Source organism: Mesoplodon mirus (assembly GCF_964341445.2).
Source record: "Mesoplodon mirus genome assembly, chromosome: 13".
In the NCBI taxonomy this organism is placed as follows: domain Eukaryota; kingdom Metazoa; phylum Chordata; class Mammalia; order Artiodactyla; family Ziphiidae; genus Mesoplodon; species Mesoplodon mirus.
The window spans coordinates 46,385,169-46,413,019 of NC_138989.1; the positions used below are offsets into that span (position 1 = coordinate 46,385,169).

The 27,851-nt window shown below is 39.1% G+C and overlaps 1 protein-coding gene across 4 annotated transcripts in view; it reads right to left on the reverse strand.

Moving 5' to 3' along the window:
* The window catches only part of DSC2 (desmocollin 2), a 323,425-nt gene that overhangs the window by 273,929 nt on the left and 21,645 nt on the right, over nt 1-27,851 (reverse strand). For 2 of the 4 annotated variants that reach the window (XM_082641308.1, XM_082641309.1), the window contains 5 exons: nt 24,502-24,729; nt 21,948-22,178; nt 21,445-21,569; nt 19,912-20,199; nt 16,977-19,224 (listed from right to left, as the gene is read on the reverse strand). In XM_082641308.1, coding sequence (XP_082497434.1) covers nt 19,027-19,224; nt 19,912-20,199; nt 21,445-21,569; nt 21,948-22,178; nt 24,502-24,729 — 1,070 coding nt within the window. In that variant the 3' untranslated portion in view covers nt 16,977-19,026. Of the gene's footprint in view, nt 1-16,976; nt 19,225-19,911; nt 20,200-21,444; nt 21,570-21,947; nt 22,179-24,501; nt 24,730-27,851 lie in introns of those variants that run through there. The other 2 variants (XM_082641310.1, XM_082641311.1) reach the window with 2 other exon arrangements.

The following is a 27,851-nucleotide window of genomic DNA, read 5'->3' on the forward strand; positions in this document are numbered from 1 at the left end:
ACAAGGATGTCCACTCTCACCACTATTATTCAACATAGTTCTGGAAGTCCTAGTCACAGCAATCAGAGAAGAAAAAGAAATAAAAGGAATCCAAATTGGAAAAGAAGTAAAACTGTCACTGTTTGCAGATGACCTAATAGTATGCATAGAGAATCCTCAAGATGCTACCAGAAAACTACTAGAGCTAATTAATGAATTTGGTAAATTTGCACGATACAAAATTAATGCACAGAAATCTCTGGCATTCCTATACACTAATGATGAAAAATCTGAAAGAGAAATTAAGGAAACACTCCCATTTACCACTGCAACAAAAAGAATAAAATACTTAGGAATAAACTTACCTAGGGAGACAAAAGACCTGTATGCAGAAAACAATAAGACACTGATGAAAAAATTAAAGATGATACCAACAAATGGAGTGATATACCATGTTTTTGGATTCGAAGAATCAATATTGTGAAAATGACTATACTACCCAAAGCAATCTATAGATTCAATGCAATCCCTATCAAACTGCCAATGGCATTTTTTATGGAACTAGAACAAAAAATCTTAAAATTAGTATGGAGACACAAAAGACCCCGAATAGCCAAAGCAGTCTTGTGGGAAAAAAACGGAGCTGGAGGAATCAGACTCCCTGACTTCAGACTATACTACAAAGCTACAGTAATCAAGACAATATGGTACTGGCACAAAAACAGAAACATAGATCAATGGAACAAGATAGAAAGCCCAGAGATAAACCCACGTACCTATGGTCAACTAATCTATGACAAAGGCGAAAAAGATATACAATGGAGAAAAGACAGTCTCTTGAATAAGTGGTGCTGGGGAAACTGGACAGCTACATGTAAAAGAATGAAATTAGAACACTCCCTAACACCATACACAAAAATAAACTCAAAATGGATTCAAGACCTAAATGTAAGTCCAGACACTATAAAACTCTTAGAGGAAAACATAGGAAGAACACTCTTTGACGTAAATCACAGAAAGATCTTTTTTGATCTACCTCCTAGAGTAATGGAAATCAAAACAAAAATAAACAAATGGGACCTAATGAAACTTCAAAGCTTTTGCACAGCAAATGAAATCATAAACAAGACAAAAAGACAACCCTCAGAATGGGAGAAAATATTTGCAAATGAATCAATAGAAAAAGGATTATTCTCCAAAATATATAAACAGCTCATGCAGCTCAATATTAAAAAAACAAACAACCCAATCCAAAAATGGACAGAAGACCTAAATAGACATTTCTCCAAAGAAGACATACAGATGGCCAAGAAGCATGTGAAAAGCTGCTCAACATCACTAATTATTAGAGAAATGCAAATCAAAACTACAGTGAGGTATCACCTCATACAAGTTAGAATGGGCATCATCAGAAAATCTACAAACAACAAATGCTGGAGAGGGTGTGGAGAAAAGGGAACCCTCTTGCATTGTTGGTGGGAATGTTACTTGATACAGCTACTATGGAGAACAGTATGGAGGTTCCTTAAAAAACTAAAAATAAAATTAGCATATGATCCTGCAATCCCACTACTGGGCATATACTCAGAGAAAACCATAATTCAAAAAGACACATGCACCCCAATGTTCATTGCAGCACTATTTTCAATAGCCAGGTCATGGAAGCAACCTAAATGCCCATCAACAGACAAATGGATAAAGAAGTTGTATACAATGGAGTATTACTCAGCCATAAAAAGGAAGGAAATTGAATCATTTGTTGAGATGTGGATGGATCTAGAGACTATCATGCAGAGTGAAGTAAGTCAGAAAGAGAAAAACAAATATCGTATATTAACGCATATATGTGGAACCTAGAAAAATGGTACAGATGAACCGGTTTGCAGGGCAGAAATTGAGACACAAATGTAGAGAACAAACATATGGACACCAAGGGGGAAAGCGGTGGGAGGGTGGGGGTGGGGGTGTGTTGAATTGAGTGATTGGGATTGACATGTATACACTGATGTGTATAAAATTGATGACTAATAAGAACCTGCTGTATAAAAAATAAATTTAAAAAAAGAAAAGAAATGGAAAAAAAAGACAAAACAATGTTAAGTAGTGATCAGATATTATCTGGAACAGCTTCTCAACCATCTAATGATGAGTTATCTGATCTCAACTGCTGTACTGTTCCAAAGGTCCAAGCAAAGACTGGAGCCCACTGCCTCTCCCCATTCATCTTATCCTAGGATGGGTGGACAAAATGAAATTGGAATGGACAAGCACTGTGGATGTAACTATGACATCTTTCCCCTTATGGTGACCTGCCTTTCTGTAACAGTCCCAAGATAATTGACACCAATGTCATCCAATATCAACTTTTCCTTTCTCAATTGGCACACCGAGAATAAGGTTTCCTCCCTTCAGAGAGATACTGAAAAGTGATGAGGACACACATGTTCTCATGACATAATGTAACATAAAGACATCTTATTTTCTGCCACATTCATTTATCATAGTATACAAAGTATTCCCTGAGAATAGGTGGCCTGAGCCTTGCTCTATTGGGCTCTCTCAGCAATAGTTTTCCAGACTCATCTGTTCAAAGGAGAAGGGCATACTCTATCATGGCATTTGGCAAGGAATATGCCAGGTTTTTTTATTTTTCCCAAGTTTGTCCAAGGCCCTCTAGCTTTTTCCTCCCCTTCCCCTCCAAATGTAACAGGGATCCAAGTCAGCCTGACCTGGGTACTCTAACCCCATCTGTCTAGAGATTCTAACTGAATTTTTAAATTGCCTGTTAACTTGTTTGACATAATTGTCCTGGGGTAGGTAGTTTTTAAATCTCTGGCCTCTCCATATTGTAAAAATGTAAAATTTTAGAAAAGATTTTTCCCTTTACATCTGGATTACATAGAGTAAATTTCATAGACCTTAAGCATACACTTCAATAAGTTTTTTTTCTTCAATAAGTTTTGACAAATATATACATAAATATATATATGGTTGGCCAAAAAGTTTGTTAGGGCTTTTCAGTAACATCTTACGAAAAACCCGAACAAATTTTTGGCCGACCCAATTATTTATCTATATATATACATAGTGTTACCTTCATTCAAATCAAGATAGAGAACATTTCCTTCACCGTAGTCAATACCCCCACCCTGAGGCAACCACTGTTCTGCTTTCTGTCACTAAGGAGTAGTTTTGACTTCCTTAGAATTTCACATAAATGGAATTGCCCACTAACTTAGTTATCTATTACAATCTAACTTTTTATCTATTGGACATCACTTTTGCATTATTCCACAACTTAGTGAGTTAAAACAACTAGGACTTGTTATCTCACAGTTTCTGTGGAATCCAGGCTTAGCTGGCTGTCTCTAGCTCAGGTTGCAGTCAAGGTGTGTAGCTGAGGCTACAGTCATATCAAGGTTCCACTGGATCTGTTTTTAAGTTCCTGTACGTGACTTTCGGCAGGCTTTCCTTGATAAATGTTGGCTGAGGCATCAGTTCCTTGCCACATGGGCCTCTCTAGGGCAGCCCACACCATGGGTACCTGGCTTCCCTCAGAAAAAAACAGAAAGATAAGGTGCCCAGAATGGAAGCCACAGTCTTTTTGTAACACAACATCAGGAGTGAGATTCTGTCACCTCTGCCTAATTCTTTTGGCTAGAAGTAAGTCACTAGAAGCACTCCAAAGTCAAGGGATGGCGATTACACAAGGGCATGAACACCAAAAGGCAGAAAGCATTGGACACCATCTTTGAGGCTGACAGCCACCCAGAATGTATGCTTTTGTGTCTGATGTCTTTCATTCAACTTTGTTGTTGAGTGTATCAGTACCTTGTCCCTTTAGTACTATTGCATTGTCTGTATACCACTATGTGTTTAATTCTTCTCTTTTGTGTTGTTTCCCCATTTTAGCTGCTATGAATAAAGCTGTTATGAACATGTGCAAGTCTTTTTGTGCACATAGAGTTTTTGTGGTTTTTTTTTTTTTTTTGCAGTACACAGGCCTCTCGCCATTGTGGCCTCTCCCACTGTGGAGCACAGACTCCAGACGCGCAGACTCAGCGGCCATGGCTCATGGGCCTAGCCGCTCTGTGGCATGTGGGATCCTCCCGGACTGGGGCACGAACCCGTGTCCCCTGCATCGGCAGGTGAACTCTCAACCACTGCGCCACCAGGGAAGCCAGGGAAGCCCCCTTGCCAACACATTTTTGTCAGTCTTATAATTTTACCACTATGGGTGTCTCATTGTGGTTTTCATTTGCATTTCACTGATGAAGTGATATCTTATGTTTTGAATTTGCTTTCCCCTGATGACTAATGATGTTGAGCAATTTTTCATGTGCTTATTGGCCATGTTAAGTACAATTGCATTGTCTGTTTGTCTCCTCATGACTGTTTTGTGACAATATTTACTACATATTTTTAAAATTAAATTATTTATATGCAATAAATATACAAAGTATTTAAATATAAATTCAAATGTACACTTTAAATAGAATTTTATTTGTTGAAAACATAATTCAAGTCCTCCTCCTTCCTCTTCCACCTCTTCCTTTTCATCTTTATATTGGCTAATGTTCATTACAAAAGTGGTTCCAGAGTCACAGGAGCTGTTAAAATCTTGTGTTTCACAGGTTGGATTTATAAGTAGGAAGATGGAGGCAAGGGTATCTTCTAGAAAGCGTATTGTCTAAGCTTTTGGACCACAAAACATTTTAAAAATTTCTTTTTGGATGCCAAGATAAAATTTATAGTTATGGAGGAGAATGTCCCAGTTCTGTAATTGACTCAAAAGTTTGGAAAGGGGGCTTCCCTGGTGGCGCAGTGGTTGAGAGTCCGCCCGCCGATTCAGGGGACATGGGTTCGTGCCCCGGTCCGGGAAGATCCCACATGCCGCGGAGCGGCTGGGCCCGTGAGCCATGGCCGCTGAGCCTGCACATCCGGAGCCTGTGCTCTGCAAGGGGAGAGGCCACGGCGGTGAGAGGCCCGCGTACCGCAAAAAAAAAAAAAAGTTTGGGAAGGCTGCAGTGGGTCCAGGACTGACTACAAATTTAGGAATATCACCACCAGGAACAGTAGTTCGTAACTCTCACTGCATATTGATATCTCCTGGGGAGCTTTTAATAAACACCAACGTTCAGCCCCCCCCTCAGATCAATTACATCGGATTCTCCGAGGGAGGGGCTCTCTTAAGTGTTTTATTTAAAAGCTTCCCAGAGTATTCTACTGTACAGATCAGAAATGAGATTCTTGCTCTAGATGAGCAGTTCTCAAAATGGGGTTGTTTAACCAGTAGCACAAGTACCACTAGGAATGTGGAAGTTCTTTACTCACTCTGAAATATGATGACCGTTACAAAACCCAGGAAATGATGAAATTGATGTTGGAAGAATTCAGGCCTTTGGGTTTTTCTAAGATGCAGATTCTTAAACTTGTTTTTAAATGTTTCATTTTGATTTAGATGTAAATCTCCTCTTCCCATTTTTTAGCCCTCTTTGTAGCATTTATATAATCTATTTAATCAATATTTTACAAGAAAGGCTTAGGTCTGCTTTTGTGTACTTCATCAAGTCCTTTCATGGTGGGCATGATGAAATATACTGTGGTTTCCAGTTCGTTTATTACCTGGACTGTTGTTACCTGTATTCGTTTATTCTGACTTTCAAAGTCTTTCCCTAGATTTCAGTAAATTACAGGAGAAATATATATCAAGGAAGGATTTCTTCCACACACCCATTTAGGTCTAGATGTTTCCTATCCTTGGTGAAATATTAATGGCTAGAAAGATTCTAATGGTTCTACTTTCCTATCTCAAGTGCAAGAATATTTATTCTAACTCTTGGGGCTAGGTCTTTTAAACGGTTTCCAGATAAACTATATTATTAAGACTTCCCTCTGCTTACAACTGACACAATTCTCACGATTTACTTTGATGTCCACAGCTATTGGCAAAAAGGAAAAAAAATCAGGTATTGTTTTGGTATTCTTTCCACTTAGATAACCAAAGCTATCATGTAAGACTTTTAGCATCATGACACAGTAAATACAGGACAGAGATTGGTGTTTCCACTGCCTTCATACTAAGTACTGAAACGCCATATCTTATTACTCAGGGACTAATGCCAGTCTTGAAACAAAATCACGCTTCCCTTTGAGATACCTCTGTTCATCTCTACCTAGATGTTATGGGTCTTGCTTTTCATTATGGTTTTAAAAATCTCTTCCTTTAGCTCATGCTTAACCTACTTTTTCATCTTTCCATTCCACACTCTCAACTGGGACAATAAAAATGTTCTCAAGACACATATAATTGACAGTGGTGAAGGCATGCTTCCTGAAACCACAAGTTTTCTGCCACACCTCTTTTAGGAAGACCAAACAGTCCTGACACCCAAGCTAGTTTAAATATCCTGAAAAATGGGTATTTTATAGGGGTCATCTGGAAAGATTTACTGAGACGTGAACTTGGAGATCTGAATGATAGAGGAGGCAAATGATCTGGAGGCAAAGCATCCCAGCCTGAGAGAATACCAAGTATAAAAGCCCTGGAAATCAAGAACAAGCTTGTCTGTTCAGAGAACAGAGAGAAGTCAACAAGTGCTGGAGTGGAGTGAAGGCTATTAGCATATAAAGTGATAAAAAGAAGCAACAGAGATTTAAAAAAACTCATGGGCCCCATTAAAGAGTTTAGGTTTTATTTTAATTTCATCTGCTCATAAAAAGGCATAGAAAGGCTTTTGGGTGGTGGGGGAGGAGGAAGGCATGATCTGATTTATATATATATATATATATATTTTTTTTTTTTTTTTTTTTTTTTGCTGTACGCGGGCCTCTCACTGTTGTGGCCTCTCCCGTTGCGGAGCACAGGCTCCGGACGCACAGGCTCAGCGGCCATGGCTCACGGGCCCAGCCGCTCCGCGGCATATGGGATCCTCCCAGACCGGGGCACGAACCCGCATCCCCTGCATCGGCAGGCGGACTCTCAACCACTGCGCCACCAGGGAGGCCCTGATTTATATATTTTATTAATCACTTATGGCTGCTGTAAGAAAAGAGATTATAGAGGGCAACACTGGCGGATGTAGCAGTTCAGGCCAAAGGTGATGATGGTTTGACCTATGAAAGGCAGTGACGGAACTAGTGATGAAGTTTGGGTTTGTGGTATAACTTGAAGTTAAACCTCATAGGACTGGTTGATAGATTGGAGATGGGATGTGAGAGAAAGAGAAGATTCAAGGGTGCCTACCAAGGGCTTTGTACTAAGCAGCAGTGTGAACACAATGACTGAATGAAGGAAGGAAATTGGGAGAGGAACTGGTTTGGCTTCAGACATGAAGGGTTTTATTTGGACATGTAAAGTTTGAGATGTCTATTACATACCCAAGCTAAGATGTATTATTTAAAACTTTGAGAGTGAAAGAGAAAATCTAGGGAGTGAGTGAAGATAGATCCCTTAGTTACTCCAAGAGTCAGGAAGGAAAAAGGAAGCAGCTTCTCCTAGACTGAGGAGGAGTGGCCAGAGACTAAGGAGGAATGGAATGATCTGTGAACATGGTGTTCCATAAGCCAAGGGAAGACAGTTTGTCAGCAAGAAGAAAGTAATTAACTGTGGCATAAGCTTTTGAAAAGTCAAGTAAGATTAAGGTTAAAAACAAGTCATTGGATTGGACATGACTAAGCCGTTGGTGATGACAGGAAAGTGAGTTTCCTTGGAGTAGTGGTGACGAAGGCTCGATTGCAGAGCCTCAGATGGACTAGGCAAGGTGATGAGGAAATAGAGACAAAAGTGACTCTCAGATCATCGCTTTCTTGCACCTGTCACACTTTGGTCCTCCTGAAAGCAAAGCCTGAAACACAGATGTGAGAGAAGCCAGTCTACTGGGAGATAATCCTGGAGGCAGAATCAGAGACTGGGAAAATATAAAAATCACTAAAAGTTGTGTTATTGACTTGATTAATACTGTGGGCTCAGTCCCATTTGTCACACTCTGAGAAATGAGGTCTACTGCACTTCAGAGTTGTATTCTGGAAAGAGAGTACATTACCAGGCAATTCTAAGCTACCACAAACTTAGAGGCTTAAAACAACACACATGTATTACCCATAGTTTTTGTGTGTCAAATATCTGGACATGGCTTAGCTGGGTGTTCTGCTTTATTCTCACCAGGTTGCAGCCGAGGTGTCGGCTGGGCTGCATTTTCATCTAGAGGCTCAGGTGGGGAAGGATCCATTTTCAAGCTCATGCTGATTCTTGGCAGGTTTCCTTATGGCTGTGTAACAAATGGCCTGCTTTTTGTGGCTGTTGGATGGATGGTGGGCAGCATTAAGTCCTACAGACCATCAGCAGTTTCTAGAGGTCACGCCAGTTCTTTGTCACATAGGCTTGCTTAATATGGCTGCTTATTGCAAGTCAGCAAGAAGAAGCTCTTTCCCCGGTCCACTAAAATGGGATGTTATATAGCATAATCATACACTATGTGGGTGAAGTCTCATCCCAATACCTTTGCCATGGTCTATTGACTAGAAGCAAGTCTAGTCAATAGACTTGCTTCTAGTCAATAGAAGCCCTGCCCTGCCTTCTAGTCAATGAGGCCCGGCCCTCATTCCAGGGGAGGAGATTACTCAAAATCATGGACACCAAAAGGCAAGGAACCATTGGAGGGTCACCTTAACAAACAGGAATCTGGAGCACACGTCCACTGACTTCTCTTCCCTTTACGGTGAGCAGTCACTCCTCTGACTTTCTGGGCTCCACCTACACACAGACTGAGAGATGATGAAGCAGGTGCTCCAGGTGGACACTGACAGGTGTGTGGAGCTGTCAGCCTCAGCTATGCTGAAATTGGGTATTGAAGGGTTGTCCTATGGGACTCAAAGGCTTCTGCAATAGCATCATTTGGGTCTCTGTTATGTACGTTTTTCTATGAAAAGGGACAGAGAAAATGAGGCAAACGCTGAAGGACAACTTCAGGTAAACAAGTTTTATGCACATGACAGAAGCAAATTGCAGGGTGGCTAAGAGCATAGATTCTGGAGTCAGATTGCCTAGTCAAATACTGATTCTATCATATCCTAGTACCACTACCCTGAGCTAGTCATTTAACATTTCTGTGTCTCAGTTTCCTCATCTATAAAGTGGGAATAATAATAGTTCCTAACTTGAATGAGCATAAAAAGAATTAACATATGTACATATGTTAATTGGAACAAGAAAACTACTATATCCATGTTAACTATTATTTCTATTAAGCATTTCTGTTTATTATTGGAGATGATCCAGGCAAGAGCAGATTATGGACGACGTAGGAGAGGTTAATTTCATGAACAAAGGTCTTGAGGAAGCAAAAGGTCATGGGAACCAGTGTATTAATGGAGAGGTTGCCTTAAATAGGAGCAGAGCCAGTCATCCATTATAAAGGATGGAGGTCAAAGTACATGGTATAGTTGTTGGTAGTCTGGTAGAGTTGGTGGTGGAAAGATGAGAGAGTTCTGTTTCTCTTTTATCATTAAAATCAGATGCAAAGTTATGTTAAGCAAGGAAGGTAGTCTAGAGAATGAAGCAGAGAGTAGGCGTAAAACAGGAAATTGACTAGACCAGTCTTTTGAATTGTTGACTCTAATTCATAGTAAGAAATATTTTTTATGTTGTGAACTGGTACATAGCTCACACATGTAATCTGGAACTTAAATTTCATGAATAACACTTAGTATTCCCATGTGTAACACACACTGACCATTTCTGTTCATTGCCTTCTAATTTATTAATAATGCAGGTGGCCATCCCTCGAGTTAATTGGCTGTGTTTCAACCAATTGGCTGTATCTCACTGTTTGAAAAACCCTGAACTTAGATAACAGGGCAGAATTGTGGGTCAGCACTGACAACATGGTTAAATGTTTTTTCTTGAGCCATGTTCCAGGGTTCATGCAAAATTCATGAAAGAGCTGGCAAATGGGGTTTATCCAGTGATAGGGGTTTGCTGAGTAATTACAAAGAAGAGAAGGGAAAAGAAGTTAAAGTTATAGTGGAATAGATTAAAGCAATGAATAAATTGAGGTTGAGAAAGGAAGGAAATGAGATCAATGAAACAATGAAAAAGTGGTAGGGTTTTGCAAGAGACCGAAAATTGACAAAGATGTATTGGAAGCTTTCCTAAAGAAACTCAGCCAGGGCTTCCCTGGTGGCGCAGTGGTTATGAGTCTACCTGCCGATGCAGGGGACACGGGTTCATGCCCCGGTCCGGGAAGATCCCACATGCCGCAGAGCGGCTGGGCCCGTGAGCCATGGCCGCTGAGCCTGCGCGTCTGGAGCCTGTGCTCCGCAACGGGAGAGGCCACAACAGTGAGAGGTCCGCGTACCGAAAAAAAAAAAAAAAAAAAAAAAAACAACTCAGCCAAAAAAAAGAAAAAGGGAACTTCCCTAAGTAATTGAGTTTCAGGCACATATCCAGACAAACTATATAAATCAAAGCATCAGAAGAGTTCTGGGATAGACTTGTGCATTTATCTGTTAAAGACATTTTATCGGGGCTGCTTACCAGCTTCATGTTCACATGGACCTAACATCAAACTAATCCAACTACCCTTGCCCTGTCCTTGACATACATCCTCACACACCACAGACATTGCAATACAATCTCTTTGACTTGGAGGATGTTTGGAAATCAGTGATATACTAAGACTGAATTACCACTTCACTTATATTTGATTAACATGGAATCATAGAAAATTATAACAAAGTGACTAGATATTTAACCTGGTTTAACTCCTCATTTTTTTGAAGAAACATACACCCAAAGAAGGAGTTATGTGATTTTCCTAAAGGTGCAGATGAGTTTTAAGAATGTTGAGTTAAAAATTCAGAATTTTGGACCCATATACCCTCTCTTAAAAAATCTTTATGGAGATAAATTAATCTGTTAAAACCAAAAATGGTTGAAACCCATAATGTTGCTTTTTTCTTTCCTGCTTAAACCTAAGATGTATTGGCAGGTTTTAAATTATTATTGTTTTTGGAAGAAACAGCACCCAATTATAACTATAAAAAACAAAACTGTGTCTGCAAGTTAAATCCTGTTCTAGGAAACTATCCAAATTATTTTACTGTGAACAATCAATGAACCATATGAAGAGTTTTAGAAATAATTTTATTAATTAGAAGTTTTTTAATGATATTTATTCTCTAAGAGTTCTATATGCATTATGCAAAAAGGAAGAATTTTAATTACTGATGTTTATATGAAAATTTTGCATAAAGGAGACATTAAAATAATTAGAAAATGACTCCTATTTTTCAATTAAAAAAAGAAAGTACAGACTCCGGGGACTTCCCTGGTGGCTTAGTGGTTAAGAATCTGCCTGCAGGGCTTCCCTGGTGGCGCAGTGGTTGAGAGTCCGCCTGCCGATGCAGGGGACACGGGTTCATGCCCCGGTCCGGGAGGATCCCACATGCTGCGGAGCAGCTGGGCCCGTGAGCCATGGCCACTGAGCCTGCGCGTCCGGAGCCTGTGCTCTGCAACAGGAGAGGCCGCGACAGTGAGAGGCCCGCATACCGCAAAAAAAAAAAAAAATCTGCCTGCCAATGCAGGGAACACGGGTTCAAACCCTGGTCGTGGAAGATCCCACATGCCATGAAGCAACTAATCCAGTGCACCACAGCTACTGAGCCTGCTGCACTCTTGAACCCGCGAGCCACAGCTACTGAGCCCACGCACCACAACAATTGAAACCTGCGTGCTTAGACCCCGTGCTCTGCAAGGAAAGAAGCCACCGCAATGAGAATCCCATACACTGCAACGAAGAGTAGCCCCCGGGCTTCCCTGGTGGTGCAGTGGTTGAGAGTCCGCCTGCCGATGAAGGGAATACGGGTTCATGCCCCAGTCTAGGAAGATCCCACATGCCGCGGAGCTGCTAGGCCCGTGAGCCATGGCCACTGAGCCTGCGCGTCTGGAGCCTGTGCTCTGCAACGGGAGAGGCCACAACAGTGAGAGGCCCACGTACCGCAAAAACAAACAAACAAAAAAGTAGCCCCCATTGGCTGCAACCAGAGAAAAGCCCGCTCCCAACAACGAAGACCCAATGCAGCCAGAAATAAATACATTAAATAAATAAATTTATATATATATAAAAAGTACAGACTCCAGACCAGACCACAATGTTACAATGTTTAAAATGTAATGAAGACTCAGCAGTCTTTTTAAGATTTATTTTATTTAAATTTATTTTATTTATTTATTTTTGGCTGTGTTGGGTCTTTGCTGCTGCACGTGGATTTTCTCTAGTTGTGGCGAGCAGGGGCTACTCTTTGTTGCGGAACATGGGCTTCTCCTTGTGGTGGCTTACTCTTGTTGCGAAGCTCGGGTTCTAGGCACGTGGGCTTCAGTAGCTGTGGCTCATGGACTCTACAGCGCAGGCTTGGTAGTTGTGGCACACTGGCTTAGATGCTCCACAGCATGTGGAATCTTTGCGGACCAGGGCTCGAACCAACGTCTTCTGCATTGGCAGGCAGATTCTTAACCACTGCACCACCAGGGAAGTCCTCATCATAGGTCTTCTTTGTGCAAAGATTAACTTTGTGTCTATGGCAGGAGGAAGAGGGAAAGCTGGGCTTGCTACAAAATGAACAATTTATTTGGTTCACCCTTGCACTCATGAAAATACTGTTTGAAATATTTCATTTGGTACGTCTAGTAAATTGATTACTTTTTCTTAGTCTAGCCAGCACGTGAAAATTTACTGATGATAAAATTTGGTGCTAATGCAAAATTTTTAGACGAAAAACACATGAGTGCACTCAATTCTTATGAGATGATAAAATATTGTTTTTGCTTCAATTCAGTCATTTACTGTGAATGTAACATGTTCGTTGTAGCCTTGACGTTGTAAGGCTAAGATTTAAAGGTTTTTTTCTCACAGGTCTATAAATCTCCAAAAATCTAAAACCTATTAACTTTTCTTGTTATTTCATTTATTATTTTCCCCCGATTTTATAATAAATGCTCATTGTAAAATGGAAACACAAAAACATAATAAAGAAATATTTCATCTGCAGATTACCACTCAATGTTTTAGTATATATAGAATCTTACATTTATATGAATTTGGAATTATACTAGAGAATTGTCCTACTTTTTCATTAATACTGTATTTTGTCTTTTCTTAATTAAATAGCCTTCAAAATAAAATAATTGCATGATATTCCATTATCATCATAACAATAGTAGCAATAGCTATCTTTATTAATACATTGATGAGTCAAGCACTAAGATAGGATTCTTGGGACGTCCCTCGTGGTCCAGTGGTAAAGAATCTGCCTTCCACCGCAAGGGACACGGGTTCGAGCCCTGGTCCAGGAACTAAGATCCCACATGCCGCAGGGCAACTAAGCGCGCGTGCCACAACGAAGAGCCCACACCGCAATGAAAAGATCCTGCATGCCTCAATGAAGACCCCGTGTGCTGCAACTAAGACCTGAGGCAACCAAAAACAAACAAATAAATAAATTTTTTAAAAAGATAGGATCTTTACATGTATTATGTCATTTGTTCCTATTTTGTCCCCATTTTATATGTAACAAATCTGATGCTCCCATGACTTACCAAGGTTCCTCAGTTAGTGATAACAAAGTTGCAATTTGGATTCATGTCTTTCAGACTACAAAGTCAGTGCCCATGGTCACTACATCCGTTATCCTCATTTATGGTAACTTGCATCACAATAATGTATTATAAACCATTTACTTTCCTATCATGGGACATTTAGCTTATTTCCAATTATCCACATATTTCATGCTATTGAGATAAACATCCTTGCATGTGTGTGGAATCTTTGCACCATTATCCTACCTTTTCAGGATAAATTCCTTTTACCTGATTTACTGGTAATTTTGCATCAGAATTCTGTAGGTTGACCCTGCCCCTCTCCTTTCAACGTTGGCTTTCAGAACGTCTCATTCCCTGTATGTTCACCTCATGTCCTTGGTTCTTAGAAAATTTCCAATTGGCCCACTTCCCATGGGAACACTTCTTAAGCTGCATGTCTTGACTCTTCCACCACGTCCCTTCCTTGTTTCATAAAACCCTCTGAAGCTCCAAGCCATCATGGTTACCCAGTGAGCACTGCCTGTCACCCTGACACGGCTTCCACATGACAGCATAGCACTGCCAAGCATCTGCCACTTCATGCACAGAGTCACCTGTTGCACCTGGTGCTGGCCCTCCTTGCCCCATTTGTCTCCGGAGATTTGACAACCTGACTTGTTTTGGGAAGAGATGCAACGTAATTTGCATGCATGTTATTGGTTAGCAGCATTTATGTGGCAAAATTAGCTCATTTTTTTAGTGTTTACTGAGTGTCCTCATCCCACGATTCTACCTTAAGACCATGCCTCCACTTCCCTTCCATGTGGTTGGCAGGAATCACGGAGCAGAGTTCATTCTGAAATGGTTAATCAACTGAAATTGTGGAATTCTACAAACTAATGTGTTTCTCTTTGGTACATTTCTAGCATTTTGTGTAATGTATCTGATATGAAGAAGCAAACTTTAAATGCTTTAGTTTCATAAACTTCCAAATAATCACCTACATCCAGATACTAATCCCTATCCATGGTTCTCAAACTTTAAAGGGTGTAAAAGTGACTTAGCAAACTTATTAAAAAGTGCGGACTTCCATACTTCTTCCCAATAACCTGTCATCTCTGTGATTCTGATTCAAGGGATTTTTTGTTTTGTTTTGGCCACTTGCCTGTGGGATCTTATTTCCCTGACCAGGGATCAAACCTGCACCCCCTGCAGTGGAAGCACGGAGTCTTAACAACTGGACCACGAGTCTTAACCACTGGACCACTAGAGAAGTCCCAAAGGGATCTTTATTTTAACAAACACAATGGGTGATTCTGAGGTAGATGATCTGTGAACCACACTCTAAAAAAATAGTACAAGCAAGGTCACCCTACTATTTGTCTACTGTGAAAGAAACAGCATTTTGCTCCATCCTCATTCCTACATCCTAACATAAATAAAAGCAAGCAGGAAACTAGCAGAAATTCCACAGTTCTAACCTCTTAGCTCTGTGCAGATTTCCTGTAGGGATGTAAGGGACAACTACACCTTGGACTACATGCCTTGTCCTGTGCAAGAGTAGCTGATTCAGCTTGTTCCTTCTCACATGAGCACAAACAGTCTGTATTAGGAAGGCCTTACATGGCTGTAATGGGAGCGCATTAAATGACTGTATGTAAAAAAATGAATGAATGAAACTGTGTTTAAAATTCTCAGAAAAGTTGGCAGTTTGGGGCAACGAATAGGATGTGCTATGCAGACAAGAAAGAGAAGCTAAGGATTCTCAGCTTCAAGCCTAAGTAATAAGAAGGAGGACACTATTCATACAGGCAACTCAGGAAGGCCTGATTGGATGTGGCAACATGCTGTTTGTCTTTATGCATGAGTTAAAAGTACTAGCCTAACAGAGGTCTTGACCTAAAAGTAAATAATAGGATAATAGAGGTCTTAAAGAAGAACTGGATAAGACCTGTAGCTCTACATAGATATCATGTAACCTCTTACAGCTTCATTATTCAAGGAGGTAAAAAAAATGATGGTTCTAGGTACATAGAAGGAAAAGCATTTTGTCGTCAGGATGTTACTGCCTAAGGGGTCGACCAGGGCAAAATCTGGGGTCAATTTCAATCTTGAGCCCAGGAAAACGCTGGAGGTAGAGACTAAAGGGAAAGCTTGTGGTCAAAGTCAGATTTTGCACTTAAAAAAAAAAGAAAGAAAGAAAAGGAACAAAGATAAAACCCCATCTTAAAACAGGGAATCCAATAAAGCAGAAAATGATTATACAGAGACCACAAAAGCAGATTGCACTGAACTAATGGCAGATCTCTGTTGGCTTCCTCTGTTGAAGCAACATTTTGTAGGGGAAATCTCTAGGATTTTTGCCTTCTTTTTGCTTCCTGAGGCAATGTATGGCTTATTAGGAATTTTATCTGCTTTTCATTTAAGTCTTAAGACTGATCACACACTGATTTGTGGGCTATAGATATGATGTAGCTTCCTGACTACCAAGACTCAGAGACCTGGAAACTATTATTAGCCATGAAGTTCCCAAAGGCCATCACAGGTAAAACACTGATCGAGTTTCTGGGGAAAATGAATGGGAACATGATGGCAAGTTGTCAGCTGTAGAGAAGTGGATACAGGAGCTATGATTATTCCCAGCTATGGCATCCTCTGCTCCTATGATAATAGCAGCAGCTGACATATATATTGAGGGCTAACCCAGTACCAAGTCTTTTCATGAATTAACTCTTTTAACTGACAACAAAACTATGAAGTAGACCCCTCCAACCCCCTCAATAGGTGTCATACAAGCGAGGAAACTAGACTCAAAGTTTGAGTGACTTCTCAAATCCCACAGCTAATAAGGGTGGAGCTGGGAGTTTGCATCAAGGTAGTCTCTCTGGAGTTTTTGCATTTAGATAACCATGGTGACTGCCAAGAGTCTTAAACTCCCAGGCAAGCAACTGCTTGCCTCGGAGGCAAACCATTCTTTAGCCCAACAAGCTAGCAGAGCAGCTAAGGATGGGCTTGGCAGGAGGAATTTTAAGCACAAGTAATTTTCAAAGAGCTTTAGAATTAGTGCCCTTTTTAAGAAGTGGATGTTCCTCTTTCCAGCCAATTTGAATAGAGTAGCTTCACAGTGTTTCAAACAAAGCAATCCTTTGCAGATACTTCAGCAATCTTTGCGATGTATGTTCTGAACCACTGGAAATATAAGATCCAGTCATCAGATGATCATTATGAAGAAACATATGCTCAATTGACAAACATTTGAAAATGAAAAACAAAAACCAAAATAATCCTCCAAAAAACCCAACCTTTTCATTATCCTGTTTTCTTAATTGATTTTTGTTAACATAAAATGGGTTGTTATGTGACTTATTTAAAATTATTTGGTTTTATTAGGAGTGCCTTTTAGGTGGACCACTCTGACTTTCATGTTTAAAAACCATTTTTTATTCAAATGTCTTACAGCCACCCTAATAGAACCCTAGGAAAGGAGTTCTATTATTATTCCCCATTTTAGATGAAGAAAACCAGACACAGAGAAATTATGCAACTTAACCAACATCCCATAGCATCACAGTCTTTAGAATAGTAAAATTAGATAAATGTGGTGATGACAACGGAACAATTTCCTCTCCAAATCAAACTCTAAAATTCTAAAAAATGTAGAACAGGATTCTAAACAAGAGACTCATTTCTCTAAGAAAAATACAATCCCATAAGCTCATATCAGACACATGATTAACAAACACACTGATTTTTAAAAACTATTTGATTTACTTTATCATAACTAGTAATATACAAGAATTTTATACATAATTTATTAAAAATAACTTTGAGAAATAGTATTTTTGACTGAGTAGTGATGAAACTATTGAAAAGATAAACTGATTATTGAATAAATTACCCAGTGTTAATTTTTAAAAATAATTGTTATAAGCCAATCCTGTGAATTCAAAATAGGCATATTATTAACAATCCTAAATATCAGAAATACTTTTTAAATGTCCATATGGTTAGTATGGATAGAAAATTCATTGACTGAAATCAGCTGTAAAATGTAGCCTGGAATTTGGTTGGCTATTAAGTTTAACTTTGTCTTATTATTTCAAAATTTAAATAGTTCGAACCAGTTCGACATTTGTTAAAAACTGTAATCTCAAAATATTAAAAAGAAACTTTACAAACACATAGCTATAACTAGCTACCTCATCTAAAAAGCTATAAAAGTTATTCCTAGAGAGATTTCACGATCCCTGTATTGCAAAGCTTATTTCAAAAAACATCACTATTTTGCATTTATAAACTGTATGCTTGCAATAATGAACTGTAAATATACTATTATACGCTAAACATCCACACCCCAATTTTAATTACACTATTCCTTTTGTTAACATAAAATGTTGCATCATATAAAAGCATGACATATTTCTACAGTTGAATGGCAAAAGTAAAGGGTCTTTGCTGAGGAGATAATGAAGCAATCACCAAAATAGTTGAAACAAAAAAAATTGACATTACATTGATTTTAAGAAAAGCCAAGAATACAGGTGCTTACATAAAACAGAAACACAGAATAAGTCACTTTATAAGCAAGGAAAAAGAGGAGTCTTTTAAAAATATTTATATTCTCCAACCCAAATTGGAGTTTTAAGAACAAAAAGAAGAGAAAGAGAAAGAGAGAGATAGAGGGAAAAAGAGAGGGAGAGGGGGAAAGAGGGAAGAGAGGGTGAGAGGCAGACAGAAGGGGTGGTGGGGAGTGGCGGGGACCAAAGACCAAAACCTTGCAGGAGTAAAAATACATTCTTCAGCATTTTTTTAATTTAAATTTTGCAGAGAAGGTGGGCAACAGAGGAAATGTAGATTCAGTGCCAGATTTCACAGAGAATACAACACAAAAACTAAAGTCCACAGAAATGGAATTATAATAACAGTGCTTAGTTGGGAATCTCCCTTTGCTTTATGAAGCAAGGTCATGTTACAAGACTAAAACAATAGCAAGAATGTAGTGTATACACTTTAGAATGTTTAGAACAACAGTCTTCAAGCACCACACAAACAATTAACTTAGGTAACTGAAGATAATGTTAGAGCAAGACCTCTTCAATTTTCCATTCGGTTATACTCCAAGTAGTCTATGATATAGACTTGAGTTAATTCCATATTATTGCACTATAAATTGGCTGCTGTCACTATACCCAAATGTAAACAATAATGCAGACTTTCTCAACTTGTCTATCTGCAGGTGTCCTTAGGTGGAAGACAAGTAATTAAAAACTATGGAAAAATCAGGAAATGTGTGTAGTTATTCACAGCATCCCTCTGTAAAAGCACATTTGGCTAAAGAGATCTCAACAAAATAAAGGGGAAAAGTCCCCAAAACAGCATCTTCTATTTTTTAAAAAATCCTGGCTTGTAATAATAATTTAGAAGAGACAATTAAAGCCACTGGCTTTTGTAGACTAAATAGAACACACTCATCTCTTCATGCATGTTTCTGCTAGTGTCCTAAATTTGGGTTCCAAATGATCCAAAAATTCAAGCCCATCTTCTTCTTGTCGTTCACTGCAACAACCCACAGAACCAGCCGCCGATCCTTTTCCTTCATAGTTATATGTCCGGACGTAGTCTTGAGCATGCATGTGACTGTTATCCTGATTACACTGCTGGACCTTCTGCCAAGAGAAAAAACACAGAATATTTTATTACTATTTTAAACACCGAAACTTACTAGCATAAAAATAATTGCTTTGATTTACCTTTCATTGTTTAATTTTTAATCAGAGTGTGTCCTCTGATGGATTCCTACATATAAAAAACACCCATGATTGGTCTATATCATCAATCATACCATCATTTCACTACATAGAATGTTTCTAAAAGTCACACATGTGGCAGCAACTATACAAGTGTTCGTTTTAAGTAATCATTGCTTTCTCTTTCAAGATTATGGCTAATGTGAAATGCATCTCTTAAACTGAACCTGAATGCATGTGGGCTCAGAGCTTTCCAGATAGGCATAGTGGCTGTGCAGGCTGGAATTGCCTTGGACCCCACTTTTGGTCTTTAAGACATGACTTGTCTGATGACAATGGCATCAGAGAAATGGCAACACAAAGTCATGAGAAAAAGAATTTGAATATCATATGATTTCAGAAGCAATTAAAAAGCAAACAAAATATGAGGAAAAGTCAATATCCACTTAACATCTGATCATAACTAAATCAAAATTAAGGAAAATCAAATTTCTTATTAGTAGGTTAATCATTAATTGAAAATAAAGATCAGGCCACTAAACTGTAATCATTTAGAAAGTTGAAAAGGAAGCAAAATAGATTTGTAGGTCACTTAGGGAAACCCACTTCACCAAGGCGGGGCTGAGTGTAGGTGTACCACTCGGAGTACGCGTATCTGCTGTTGTCTGCCTCTACTTGTCCTCCTCTGCAGGAATCCAGGGTGTGCTGTCCAACTCCCTTACACGCTTCCAGGGTGTGATGATGCCCGGCCTCCTGGCAGGACTCAATGGTCTGCCCTCCTTTCACCATTTCAATGGTCTCCTGCCCTCCGTTCTTCACTCCGGATCCCAGGGTGCTGCAAATTCCCTGAGTGGAGCCTCCCGCAGTATGGGTTGTGAAGCCATTGGTGGAATACTGAAACAAAACATTTGGCATTGGGGAAGTATGGAGGAGAACAAAAAATGAGAAAAAGAGCAAATCATGCAGATGATGCTGTGACTTTTCATACTATAAGGTAAGCATTCTGAGGGCAGGAACTCCATCTGTCCTGGCAATCCCAAGTACCTAACTACCGTAACCCCAGTACTTCACGTACTGTCCAATACAAGCAACAAACTATAGATGTCAAGTGGTCTGAACCTTGAGACAAATCAGAAAGCTTGATGTATATTCCTTCTTCGAAAACTTCTTAGACTACTGTACAACTTCATTTGTGAAATCCTTCCAGCATCTCACATCTCAAGATCAGGATTGTACACTATTGTCTTACATGGATTGACCCTGATTCCCTTCACCTGACTAGAACAGAAACAGAAATAATAATCAGTATTTTTATTTAGTGTCTAATTGAGTTCCCTTCAACTGAAACAAAATCAATAGAAATAAAAGTTGCTGTAAAAATCTTAGCAGCAATACTAAATCCTTGTGATAATTAAATACAAATAAATCAGCAGAGAAAAGAACACCAAAGCTCTGGCCACTAATTTTCCATGTTACTTTTCTGTAGGAAACTCTAAGTTTTATTTTTTCTAATACCTTCCTAGATGTCAACATCCTTTTGTTTTCTAAATCCTTCCTGCTCTAATCATCAATTATGCTTTTTGTAGGGAATTTACTTGTTCTTCATCCACATATTAGGCTGGAAAACAAAGCTGAAGCAGTGTAATCACCTGTTAGCATTAGTGCTTCATATATTTGACTTCAGGCTCCTTTCTAACCTATATTAGAGCCTGAAAGCCTCCATTAAAGTTCTTCCCACAATGATCAAAGCCTGTAGTCATTTTATTGCTGTTGCCAGAAAAAAAAATTAAAACCATATGCTGATGATCTGTGAATAACTAAATGAAACATTCTTACACACAACCAGCAGCTTCAACATATAAAAAAGACTGGGTCTAAAGTTGAAGCCATGACACCCTTGAAATAGAAAATAATAATGACATGCCGAAGGATTTTTACTATTACGTAACACTATATGGCCGAATTGAAATGCCATATATCACCATAGGATCAATGTCATTTTATCTGTCCTCTGGGACTGATGACATTTTATATATTGTAAGTTACCTGATTTCAAAAGAACTTTGCCCAGAAAAGATCATTATTGTTGGTTAGGCCAATTTATCATCTGTATGTATTTTGAAAAGACAAACAATTTACCACTTTGTCATCGCCGGGAGCTTCAGTGTTTGATACAATGAGGTTCTGCTGGGCTAAATCATCAGGAAATACTTTTGGCTTTTTGGCTGCCCCAGCAGCCCCACAGACTAAGGCAAATAGGACACCTGGAGGATGAGAGAGATTTTCAGTTTATCGTAAAACAATGTTATGAATTTATGATGACAAATATGAAAACAACTTTCCAGAAAACATAAATATTATTGCTTGTGTCAAAGTAGCATCCAGTAGAAAAGTCTGCCCTAACCAGATATGCCACAAACAATGCCAAGGGCTGTATTTGTGTTGAATTTTATGTCTATGCTAATTAGGATAGCACTAAAGTGATACCTAAATGCACTTTCAATAAATAAATTAAATATGTGCCTGTTAAATAGAAATGTAGCTATATACAAATGAGCAGCCATAGATAACAGTGCTGATTCTAAGAATGTGGCCTGAAAGTTATTTTAAAAGCTATCATTTGAATTCATGAAAGGACTTACAAAATAGCAATGCTATGCCCAACAATATTGCAAGGATGGCCCACTTTCCAAGCATTCCATTGCCAATCTGCGGAGAAATGTCAGTGTTGCAGTCACTTGGGGTAACACAGTTACATAATATCACGTTTAATTGAGTGACAAGTGATTGGCCAAGCCTATCTGTAACTCTGGCAGGTACTGTATATCGTCCAAACTGGAGGTCATTCAGATAGGAAAGACGTGCTGCTGTATCTGAAAGGAAATAAAACCAAGCGTTATAGAATGTCATTGATTTCTCCTGAGCATAAATAAATAACTAGTGACAGAATATTCATATTTCCCTACAACTGGATATTCCTGATGGGAAAGGCACAAGTGCTACACGATTGTAAGTGTGAATGGACAAAGTCTTTCTAACCATATAAAAGTTTGTCTACACTGCCTCTTTTTAGAAAGGTCTTTTGGCTTTTGTAATAATATATTTTATCTGTGGATAAACAAATCCTTCCTATCACAAATAACAAACTTGTTTAAAGACTGATTTTTATCACATCTTTAAAATTTTAAAATTTTTAAAATACCAGTCAGTGTATATTTTCTTTTATGCATGATTCATCAGAGAATTTCATAGACTAAAATTCTGGATGTTTTCCCTTACTTTGTTTTCTATACATTGTGCCAAACCTTGAACATATTTTCAAGGCATGAGTCATGCTGCTGGAACTTCTTCTCATGGTCCTACAAGACACTGGGACCAACTGTATTTTTTTTGGTTTCTATGTATGTTTTTTTAGGTCAATAGTAGAAAATATCCAGGTCAAAATCCTAGTCTTGGGAACGCCAAAAATATACTACTCTACATGTAGATGACACATGCCCATGCCCAAGAATAATCCTCCCCACTTAACTGGCTCAGTGTGACATTTTCATTATTTCATAATTTGAAGCTCTAAATATAAACTTGGATATTTGGGTAAAAAAAAAAAATCACTGAATCAAATCAATTTTAAGAGAAAGCATGGTTAACCCAGTGAGTCTATGTATGTGTAAGAAATCATAATAAGACTAACAAAACCACAATTTATGATTCAAAACGTGCCATGGTCTATTGCATTGACTATCTTGTTTACTTCCCCCAATAATCCCATTTTACACATGAGTAAATTGATGCCCAAGAAGAATAAATAGCATGGCAAGACCTAAAGGCTCTTTAGGATACGTTCTTAACCTGGCATTTCCCAGGCTTTGGGGCTCTTTCACAGCCCAGTAAAATTTTAAACTAACAAAGTTTTGCCCAACATAATCCTGACAACATTTCATTGTACTAAGTAGGAATATTTTTTTAAATTACCACCTCCTTTAACATTATGTAAAAAGAAATATTATGACACCAAATAAGTAGAAAGGGCATCTAAATATAAGGTTAGTTCTCAAGCACACACACGTTAGAATGCTGTTACAAACACTGAAAATGTTGTCAGTTCACAGAGCAACTTGTCATAATAGGAAGTCAAGGGATACTCATTGAAAGCATGGGAATGAAAACCTTTCAAGGGCATTTTAAAGGCACCCCCCACTCAGCTTACAGTGGATCTTGAGTCGTGAAAGCTGGAGTGACATGACATCATGATGCACAGGTACTGTAGTGCGGTCAGGAGATGCAGAATGTGCTGGAAAGTTAAGAGCTGATGTAGGGAATGAGGCAATGGTGGGAAAAAGGGAGGTTCCTTTTGTTTTTGCCATTCTTGTCATCATAGATTCTAACATGGGTAAAGTCAGAAGTACAGACTGGGACCAAGTGGGGGAAGAATCCCACATAGAAAACAGTAGACAAGAAATGGTCAGAAGTCAATGCAGTGCAGAAAGAAGGGATCCTATGGTGGACACTGTAATGCATACCCAGATCCCCTGTAATCAGGGATGTATTGTCCCAGCTGCTTGGGAGGCTATCAGCACCATCAGTGACTGTGCCTTCCTGCCAAAGGTCACATCCCTGAGGGCAGCCCAACCCACTGATGAAGCAACGTAAAAGCACAGAACAGAATGGCCATTCTGAAGGGCCATTTAGTTCAGACTCCCCGTGAGTCAGCCGAGGCTGTCCTTTGGCCTGAGCTACAGCTTGATTTCTCTTTTTGCTAAATCCTGCTTCCCTTCCTTTCACACATATTAATGCCAAGGAAACTCCTTGATAAACATTCAGCCTGGAAAGACTGTCTCAGAGTCTGCTTTCTGGGTAGCATACCTGCAAGGGATGGGGATTCCCTTATGACTTAGGAGACCACTGTCATATGAAGACTCTGTGCAGGTGGGAGGTACACAAGTCAGGAAGTGGTTACATCAGACCTAGTCTGGGGTGGGGGGGTGGAGTACGAATGAGAATTCACCCAACACCAAAGGGAATCCTGGCACAGGATTGATCAGAGACTGGCACTTCTCACCACATCAACATTGAGAAACTCACGTTCTTTTGTTGGCAGTTACCATTCAGTGAATTATTCTTCTACTCCATCAGGAAAAAAAATATTTTAGATATCCTGATGCTGAGAAGGACAAAGTAATGTCTAAAAATACATACCGTTAATTTTTGTCAGTCTCCACATTCTAAGTACTTCTGAATCAGAAACACCATCCAAACTGAAGTCAAAGGGTGGGCCGTGTGTGGGTTCATCGGGATCTACGGCCACAATCTCCGCCGATGACATGACAGTTTTACAGATTATCACTGTCCGCTGAGGTATGAATGGGCCATTATCATTCATGTCTTCAAGTATAATCCCTAGTGTCCCAGTACAGCTTCTCTTATCTAGAAAATTGGATATGAAAATACAATTTTTTAATGTTTTGAGTTTTCACTGGGACATTACACATTGCAAAAAATTTATTACTTATTAGGCACTTGTACCATATAAATGAGAGTGACAAGCACAGTCCCAGGCTATGTGCTTAAGGTAAGTTAAGAGAAAGACGTTATCAATTTCAAATGGGTTATACAGAAAATAACTGCTATTTAGATTTGTCATTCATTCACTAAAGAGCTGCAATAGACATGGGAACTTTTATGGAGGTGAGCTTTGACAGATTTTTAAAAAGAGGAAGGAAGAGGGGACCAACAAGGATATTTCTGGTATATTTAAAAGCACAAAGAGATTTAAGGAGGTGGAAAAGCACATACACACACCTATGTTCTGGATGTAATGAAGGGGAAGGCACACTGGCGGGAACTAACGCTGGAAAGAAGAACCAAGGGTCCTTGAAAGCCAACGTAGGGAGCTTGGAGTTTAATATGCATTTAGAAAACACTTAAGATTTGGGGGCAGGAAAAATGAAAGACAGAAGGCATGTATTTGGGAGATTAGAACAAAACTAGTACACGTAAATGTTCAAAGCATGAACGACCCCAGAAGTGGAAAAATATTTTCAAACCAGAATAATCACTCTGAGGTGTAGCCTAAGGAATTCATCTATCTACGTATTCAATAAAAACTTACTGAATAACTACTTTGTACAGGGCACTGCAGTGGAAAATCTGGAGATTCAAAAATGAGGTGGTCATGGGTCCCGGCCACAAATTAGTAACACGGTTGTGAAGTCTGAAGTTGAACATAAATCCAGGACTTGTGTCTCTAAATCGTTTATTCTTTCTGTTTAATAAGAAGGCCTTGAACATCAGGCATGGAGAAGAGGATGAAAAAAACCTGTGCCACCCGCGACCTGGGGCTATGCCTTATACGAAAGTGCCCACCTAGGAAAGCAGGAAGACCAGGCACTGGCATGCAGTCACAGCCTCGACCCAGCAAAAGAACCTATGATATTCCCAGGGTCATCATGGGCCAGGAGCCATAGCCCACCAAGTTAAGAAGGGGTTCTGAAATGTGGGCCACAGAAAAGAACATGGTGGAGGCAACTACAAGACCACTATGAGGTAAAGTGGAAGAAAGAAAAAAGTCAAAAGCAGAGGCAAACCAATACCCCCCATTTAATGTAAGCTTGTAAATTAAAATTCCTGAATGAGCAAGATTAATGCTTAAAGGAAAACCAACAAAATCAACAATCAGAAGATTAATTCACTCTATGCAAGATATCTTTGAAACACGTATATTTACTATCTTCAAAAGCATAAAGAAGGTTAACTGTTTAAATAAGCATGAAAATGACACTGAAATTCCAGTAGAAATAAACATTCATCTAACAGGGACTCTAGAAAAAAAGGATAAATAGAATGGTAGGGAAGTAATACTTAAAGAAATACTTGCTGAGAATATCCCAGAATTAAAGAAAAAAAAAAGGATCTTCTAAAATATATTCTGACTGTAGTGCTGGGTAAATAAAAATAAATTCTCAGCATAACACTGAATTAAAACTATATATAGAACACAACCTAGGGAACTATAAAAGTTATCTGCATGTATTACCTATAAAGAGACAATAATTAAACAGACAGTAGAATATGCATCAGCAACCAGAAATGCCAAAAGATGATGGAGTACCACTTGCAGGGTACTGAGGGAAAGAAGGGGTTAAGGCAAAATTCTAAACCAAGTCAAATGATCAAATCAAGCATGAGAACAATATTAAAATATTTTTCAGAACAATAAAACTGACAGGGTTTATCACCCACAATGCACCATTGAAAGAACTAGTAAAGGATATAGTTCAGCAGGAAGAAAAGGGAACTAGGAGAGAAGAAATGAGATACAAGAAACAGTGCAACAATCTCTCACTTTGGACAACTTTTAAAGAAAAGACAGAGACACAAAGGAAGCAGGGAGACATGTATACATGTATTTTATCCATCTGACCAACTTTTCTATTAGGACAGAATAATCTCGTCTCTCAAATTCTCTTGTTCTTATGCCATGTGGTATTTTCTTGCTCTCTCTGAAAATTGGGATTGCAAGATGTCTTGACCATTTCTTTCCGTTTGAGGCCACACACGGAGTTGAAAGCACGTCTTACTGATTAAATCTGGTTAATTATAAAGTCTTTAAAAATTGACCTCAGGACTTCCCTGGTGGCACAGTGGTTAAGAGTCCACCTGCCAAGGCAGGGAACATGTGTTCGATCCCTGGTCTGGGAAGATCCCACATGCCGCACAGCAACTAAGCTTGTGCACCACAACTACCGAGCCTGTGCCCTAGAGCCCGAGCGACTAGAGCCCGCTCTCTGCAACAAAGACAAGCCACCGCAATGAGAAGCCTGCACACCACAACAAAGAGTAGCCCCCACCCGCCACAACTAGAGAAAGCCCGCGCGCAGTAATGGAGACCCAACGCAGCCAAAAATAAATTAATTAATTAAAAAAAATTTTTGACCTCCACAATGTTTGCTATGCTACCACGGTGCTAAATGCTTGAATTTCCCTTCCATGAAATATTTAGAGTTGTTCAATAAACTCCATTTTTTTTGCACATTGTGATGAGTATTGGACAATATTTCAACCAAAGATTTTAGACATCTAACTCAGTGTTTCACAGCTCTGCTTTTCATCTGTTAATAAATAATATTCTTTTATTTACTGGAATGTATGCATGCAATGCTCACCTTCTAATATTAATATAATTCTATATGGGTAAATATCAATTTCTAAAATGAAGTCTTGGAAGGTGAGCTACCTATGGGTCCATGATTTATGTGCATGGCACTCTTCTGATAAATGTTTTTTAAAAATTTGAAAGCACACTCCTCCTCCCCAAAGTTAGAATCTTACAACAAAAGTAGAAACCTAAAACTCAACTATACAGAGGAAACACCTGGGCAAAACTGCCAACTGAGGTTAGCCTGAGAAGAGAAGAGAAATTGAACTTAAAGCTTAAGAAAGAGCTCTGTTTAGAAGAGAAGGAAGTAAAACTAGAATGCACGTAGATAAGAGAGAAATGTGTGGAAAAGTTTAGACAGAATCCTTGAGGGGGAGTTTTAAAAAGAGGA